Source organism: Myotis brandtii, unplaced genomic scaffold (assembly GCF_000412655.1).
Source record: "Myotis brandtii unplaced genomic scaffold, ASM41265v1 scaffold617, whole genome shotgun sequence".
NCBI classification, from domain to species: domain Eukaryota; kingdom Metazoa; phylum Chordata; class Mammalia; order Chiroptera; family Vespertilionidae; genus Myotis; species Myotis brandtii.
The window spans coordinates 52,548-60,074 of record NW_005370351.1 but is presented as its reverse complement, the minus strand read 5'-3'; the positions used below and the strand labels follow the sequence as shown (position 1 = coordinate 60,074).

Sequence of the window (7,527 nt, the reverse complement as noted above, 5' to 3'; positions counted from 1 at the left end):
CAGTGGTTCTCAACCTTCTGGCCCTTTAAATACAGTTCCTCATGTTGTGACCCAACCATAAAATTATTTTTGTTGCTACTTCATAACTGTAATGTTGCTACTGTTATGAATCGTAATGTAAATATCTGATATGCAGGATCTTCTTTGGCGACCCCTGTGAAAGGGTCGTTTGACTGCCAAAGGGGTCACGACCCACAGGTTGAGAACCGCTGATCTAGGAGAAAACACATTGGATTGTGTACCGTATTCCTTTGGAATTTTGAGCCATAAGAACCTACATTACATATTTTTTTTAATAAATTGAACTTAAAACATTAATTTTGAAAAAAACTTGTGTTTGGGAGTTGATACACAGTAACATGACTCTCATAAGGTTTGAAGATTTCTAAGTCAGCTTGAGACTTATTCTTTATAAGGGAGAGGTTCCTAACTTAGGGTCAATGGACCCCCAGTGCATGATTTCATTTTTTAAAATATATTTTTATTGATTCAGAGAGGGAGAGAGAGATAGAAACATCAATGATGAGAGAGAATCACTGATCGGCTACCTCCTGCATGCCCTACACTGGGGGCTGAGCCTGTAATCCAGGCATGTGCCCTGACCAGAATCAAACCTGGAACCCTTCAGTCTGCAGTCCGACGTTCTATCCACTGAGCCAAACCAGCTAGAGGCAGTACACGATTTCTTAACCTTTTCCCCCCCATGTATCTCTGGTGATCTGCAGAAGTCTATGTTCTTAGTTAAAATATATAGGAAAATAAATAAACCTATTATTGAAATGTAGATTTCAAAATATTTTTAAAAGATTATTAATAAATCCACTTCTCTTTTTTATTTTTTTATTTAATCCTCACCCAAAGATATTTTTTCTATAGATTTTTTTTTTTTGAGAGGGTGGAAAGGAGGGAGGTGGGGCGGGGGGGAGAGAGAAAAAAAAATCTACATGAGAGAGGCACATTGATTAACTGCCACCTGCTCACATTGGGCCCAAGGATTGAATCTGCAACTGAGATACATGCCCTTTGGTCTGTGGGCTGATGCTCTAACCACTGAGCAACCAGCCAGGGCAAATCTGCTTCGCTTAACATATTAAATAACAAGCTATAGTGGTTGGTCTAATGACTGTTATAACTTCAAGGTAGTGATGAGAATTAATAAATGATATTTTGAGATATCTGCAAAAAATATGTGAAAATTTATTGTATGAAAATATCTTTATTGGAGACCCAATGAACTACCATACTGCTAATCTATGGTTTGTTGCCTAAATTCACAATGCAAGGCAATGCTAATTTTAGGTAGAGGTTTGTGAAAATAGAAATGTAATTTTATTCCTCATTCAGGTTTGGCCCCCTGAATTCAATCCTATTCACTGACCTCTGCCCTAAAGGGATAATCAACAAATGGAAATTACATGCACACTTTTGCATGTATTCAAGAAGGTGCAGTTTTCTAGGCAAAGGGTCCATAGATTTTATGAAAATTCTCACAGGGCTCTTATCTCCAAAGATTAAGAGTCACAAATTTAGGGGAGAAGAAAGATATTTCCTTGCCTATAAAGTTGTAATTACTCTCATGAGTGATAGTAAATGGATGATTTGTTTTAAATAAAAGTAGTAGACTGAAAATGATGTTTGTCATTTTCTGAAATCATGGAAAAAGTATTTATGGAACATCTGCTATATGCCAGGAACTGTTTTATGTGCCAGGATTCCAGGCCCAAGAACAACGTAGACAAATTATGCCAGTTCTCAAGGGGTTTACAAATGTATAATATGAAAAAATATATAAATATAATAAATACATAGATATAATTTCAAGTATTGATAAGTTCTTTGGATAGACAGAAAGCTGAGGAAGGAAAGTGAATCAATTCTAGAATGGCCTATTGTTTGCACAAAAAAAACGTGAGAAGAAAGGTTTGAAAATAAAACAGATTATCTTCCTTCAATTAAATAAAAATTAGGGTATTTCGCAGGCACCATTACCCAAGTTTCCCCATATATATTTCTGTACAGTAAATAGTTGTAGTTATTTTGCATTTTGATCCAGAAATAACCTTTTCATTTTTCAGAAATCTCAGTGGAAATAATTTGAGAGAATTACGTAAGGATTCATTTGAAGGCCTGTTTTCCCTCCAGTATTTGTAAGTTAATTGTTTTTATTTATGAGTTTTTTAGTTATATTATCTATAAAATAAATAAGGGGTTCAAATAAGATAATCTCTATAATTTCTCCCAACAATAAAATTCTGTAAGTCTGTGTTGGGCTCCAGCCCATTTCTAGCATTTAATATCTCTTACATATTTTCATTTTTTAATCATATAGACAAGATATAGATAATTATTGAGTAAAAGTGGTAATGAGGTCTGAGTAATTATACACACCCATATGCGCCTTGTTATATAAGTGTTCATATACCATCTGCTTATATTTATATTTATATTTAGTTTAGAGGCCATGGATTATATCAGGCCTATGTTTGTGTGTTTCTTAGAGCACATAAGTTAAGAATGATTTTTACACTTTTGAAGGCCTGTAAAAGAAAAGAAAAAAAGAAGAATAACTGTATGCGTGACAGACTGTCCGGGGCTTGCAAAGCCTTACTGTCTGGCCTTTACAGAAAAGTTTTTAAAATATTGATTTAGTAAAATGAGAGGAATTCAATTTAACCTCAAATTGTCTCCTATAGGACAAGAAAATGTAGAACATTTACATTAATTTGAATGCCATTAACCAGATTTTTTTGATAATTTAATCTAAATGAGATTAACATTTACACATTAAATGTTAATTATGAATTATGTAAACAATATTGTTAAGAACATATTAAGTTACCAAGAAAGCAAATTGGTGTTGAGGATTTCAATGCAGGAATTGTTATACCAATACTAAAAATAAATGTTTAAAATGATGGTTAAGTGGTATTGTTACAAATGACTACACTAAATAAGCATATCAGAAATGTCCCTAATTTCACTAATTTTAATATAAAAACCTCTCCAGCCTCCTTGTCAAGGAAGAAATACTTGCCTAGTAATTCTATTTACTTAGAAATAAAGAGATGCTCTTTGCTATAAAAGCTCAATTATGATTCTTGGTCCATGGCACTTAAAGTTTTGTATGTCATTAATCCTTATTAAGCTAATTAATGATACTCTTTAGCAAGTGGATTCTTTTTGCAAATGTAGAATGCTTAAGTGAAGTAGGTATAAAGAGCCTCACATGACACTCAAAATAGTCGTTTGTATTATCAAACCTTTCAAGCTTCAGAGGGACATCCACTTTTGTATTGGTCTTTTTGGGTATCTCTGCCATCTCGCTTCCAAACGTTATAAACGGTTTGGAGGAAATAAAATGAAGTAAATAACTGCTTAATAAGTTAGGTCATTCATTACTTCCACTGTGAAATACTTTGTAAGCTAACGATTTCATGCTAGCATAAGTATTCCCAAATACTAAAAAATGCCAATGAATAAGCAAGCTAAAAAAGAATTTCCCAAGCACTTTACTAGTACTATAGACACAAAGATAGGTACTTCAGGGTTCCTACCCTTCTAGTAATTCATGATCTCACTCAAACCATAGAGCACGAGTACCAAATGGAAGACACCATGCTGCAGTGGCACACAAGAGGGAGCCATGAAATAATAAAACTACAGTTCTTTTTTTGTTTGTTTTGGTTTTGGTTTTTGGTAATCCTCACCCAAGAATATTTTTCCATTGATTTTTAGGGAGAGTGGAAGAGAGAGGGAAAGACAGAGAGAAGCATCAATGTGAGAGAAACACATCGATTGGTTGCCTCCTGCATGAGCCCTGACCAGGGCCCGGGCCAGAGAGGAGCCCGCAACCAAGGTACATGCCCTTGAATGGAATTGACCCAGGACCCTTTGGTCTGCAAGCTGACACTCTATTGACTGAGCCAAACCGGTTAGGGCCAAAACTACATTTCTTTTAAAAGTCATTTTTCTCCCTCTACTTCCCAGCTATTTGTTTATTCTATAAATATTTGAGTTATACCTGTTCATGTGTCAGTAGACAATGTAGAGCAAGTCCCAGTCCATACTTTAAAGGAGTTTATGCTCAGAGGAAGTAGGATACAAACATAACTGTATTAAAAAGAAGACATGGGCCCTGACCGGTTTGGCTCAGTGGATAGAGCATCGGCCTGTGGACTGAAAGGTCCCAGGTTCGATTCCGGCCAAGGGCATGTACCTTGCTTGCGGGCACATCCCCAGTAGGAGGTGTGCAAGATGCAGCTGATCGATGTTTCTCTCTCATCGATGTTTCTAACTCTCTATCCCTCTCTCTTCCTCTCTGTAAAAAATCAATAAAATATATTAAAAAAAAAGAAGACATGGATATGGACAATGAGAGATAAGTTTGTTTTGATCAGAGCAGAGGGAAAAGAGACTTCAAGATGGACCAGCAAAGATGTTAGTAGAGCAAAGCTGTTTGAACAGGACCTTGAAGGCGCTTTGGGATCATCAGACAGACATCTTGGATGAAATTAGCTTGCAAAAGGAGCCTGGGGAGAGGCAACACACAGGAAAAATACCTTGAGTATCTGTAGAGTGCAAGGAGGGAGAGTAGGAGATTAGAGCCAGATCTTCTAGTACTTTGAATGCCAAGTACCACGTTATCACACCATTGCTCAAGGAGAAACTTTAGCCTACAACAGAGTCATTTGGACAGCTTGCTAAAACTCAAGCTGTACCCCCAGTTACTAATTCAGTCAATCCAGAGTCGGATTGAGAATTTGCATCTTCAATAAGTTCCCAAGTGATGCTGGCTGGTATTTGAGAACCACTTCTGGAGTGTTAATCTGGTGACTGTGTGCAGGATGGTTTAGCAAGGGGGAGATAGATGGAAACACGAGTCAAAAGACAGTTATACCCATCCAGGAGAAAAGTGAGGGACTAAAGTGGAATCAATGGAAATAAGACAGTCAATTATAGACAAGAGATGGTGTTTTCAAATAAAAATCCAGTACCATGTTGTTTTCTGTTGTCCCACCTCTGTACAACTGAAGCAATTAAATTCATAGGTATTAAAGCAATGTAAAATAAGAAATGAATTTCTATTAATATAATAGAAAGTATCATTCAGAATTAGTTCAAAGTTCTGTATTAATTAGAGCAGTCACTTCCTTTCAAGTTATATGAAAAGATATCTTTTATTTCTTCTGGTATTGAATTTGCCTAGAAAAACAGAACGAAACCAGGAAGGTGTGTAGATGTGAGACTATTTCTTTTAATGTTAGACATTTATAAATATACATAAAGATATAAACTTTGAGCTCATACTCTAAATTTTATGAGACCACAAATGGTCCTCTAGTCAATTCTTCTGCTTTCAGGAAAGATTTCCTTCAAAATCTATCAAGATCTATAGTTTATGTTGTATTTATGAAGATCATGAAGGTGAGACTCTTAAGAGAGATGAGGGCAGTGTAAGGGGTTCTGGATGGTTCAAATTACAATTCTTAAGGTTTAGAGTTTAGACTAAAGCTGCGTATTCAATATTATTCTAACCTCTACCAGTTATTCCTACTAGTTAGATATCTAATAGCTAATTGAGGCATTATTTTCTTTTTCTAGAGACTTATCCTGCAATAAAATAGAATTTATTGAAAGGAATGCATTTGAATCACTACCTTTTTTACAATATATGTAAGTTATAAATATAACTTTATTGTGTTTAGAAATTTTATAAAATTTAATTGTAAACCTCTTTGTTATTGAAGTACGATTAAAATTTTATTAGTAGAAAGCTACTAAAGTTATGTAGCAAATCCTTTTTGTTTCTAGTACAAATTAGTGTGAGAATTCTCTCACATTCAGAATGAACCATTCTATAGCAGTGGTTCTCAATCAGGGTGATTTTGTACCAGAGCAGTTGGCAATAGCCAAAGAGAGTTTTAGTTGTCAGAACTGTAGATTTGCTACTGGCATCTAGTGGGTAGAGGCTAGAGTTGTTGTTCAACATACTATAAGGCACAGGTCAGCTCCCCCATAATAAAAAATTATCTAGCCCAAAATGTCAATAGTGTTGAAGTTGTGTATCCCTATTCTAGAGAAAGATCAATTAATTATTTCTTGAGCCCTTACTGTTTTGTATATAATGCACGGCATGTATAAACATGAAAGCATAAATCATAAGCAAATATCTCTCACAGTGAGATTTATTTAGTGTACAGTGGGATAATTGTGGTTTTATCATATATAAATTAAAATTACTGCTAAAAGCTAAATGATCTGAAAGAATTATTTTTCTCTCTTCTTTTGCTTGTGTCTTTCTTTTGTAGAAATCTTGGTTGCAATTCAATCACAAAAGTGAACTTTGGAACATTTCAGGCCTCACATGGAATGCAGTTTTTACACAAGTTGTAAGTGAAATAGAAGATGAACACATGAAAAAGCTATGTGTAAAAACATCATACAGTGATTGGTTGGCTGGGTATAAGCTCAGTTTGAACTCTTTTTGAAAAGTATGGCTTAAGAGCCCTTCTTTTTTTTTCAAATGAGGAAACTAAGGTACAAAGAGGTCAAGAGACTTGTCTAACTCATATATGGCATGCTCTGCTTTCTCCAGAACTAACCTTTGGCATGTGCAATACAAGGCACCAAGCACATAACATTCAAAGTATCACTGTCATGGGAATCCCGGTATTGCTTCTGCTCCGATATATGAATGGTCCTTGAAATTCCACTTCTGAATTTGACTTTGATTCCTGCTCATGTGCAAAGTTCCTAACTGCTCATATGTATGCAACATAGAACTGCAAGAATTAAGTTTCGCTCAGAGTTCTCCAGGGAGCAAGAGATGTGGATGCTTCCTCAGGAGTCTCTTAAATGGTAAAGCAGAAAGAATTCCTTAAAAGCTGCCACAGGGCACAGCTCTTCCCAATTAGAACATTATTTTTCAGAACCTCTATACCTCTGAAGTGAATTGTCTGTGGCAATGGGAATCTTTGAAGTAAGGGAGAATATGCTGTTTAAGTTGTGGTGTGAAAAAATATTCATAAAGAAAATACATAGCTGTAGCCTCATTCCAATTTCTTACCTGACTACTACTCAGTAAGAAGTGTGGGTTTTATTCCCTTTCAGCTAGAAACTTCTGTGATTTCTCTGTGACACAAGCAAATCATAGTGGGTATGTTCAGTGGCCTGAAAAGGATTTTAGACTCAAGATGAATATTGTCTTCCAATCTTGTCTTTGGAAAAGACTGTCTTACCGTCTTGTGGTATAGAAATCCAATTTCACACAATTCGTTACGGGTTAGATGCGGGTGTTCAGGATGTGCCAGGCTGGATCGACAGTTCCTGCAGATGCCCATCTGTAGCGGCCTCCACCTTCTCTCATTAATGTGATGATGCCTCACTTGGGGAAAGAGCACTGACAGCCAGTTTTCCTTTGGTCAATGCATTAGAGAGCACGCTCATTACGTCCCTACACCAAGAGGTTTTGGTAGCGTCAATACAATGTCGAAAACTCACCACCTTTACTAAGCATTGTGTAATACT

General features: G+C 35.9%; 1 protein-coding gene across 1 annotated transcript in view; it reads left to right on the top strand.

The window, feature by feature from the left end:
- LOC102244686 (leucine-rich repeat-containing protein 37A) overlaps window positions 1-7,527 on the top strand; it is a 40,885-nt gene that overhangs the window by 6,123 nt on the left and 27,235 nt on the right. The window contains exons 3-5 of the mRNA XM_005879935.2: window positions 2,076-2,147; window positions 5,602-5,673; window positions 6,309-6,389. Coding sequence (XP_005879997.2) covers window positions 2,076-2,147; window positions 5,602-5,673; window positions 6,309-6,389 — 225 coding nt within the window. The remainder of the gene's footprint in view (window positions 1-2,075; window positions 2,148-5,601; window positions 5,674-6,308; window positions 6,390-7,527) is intronic.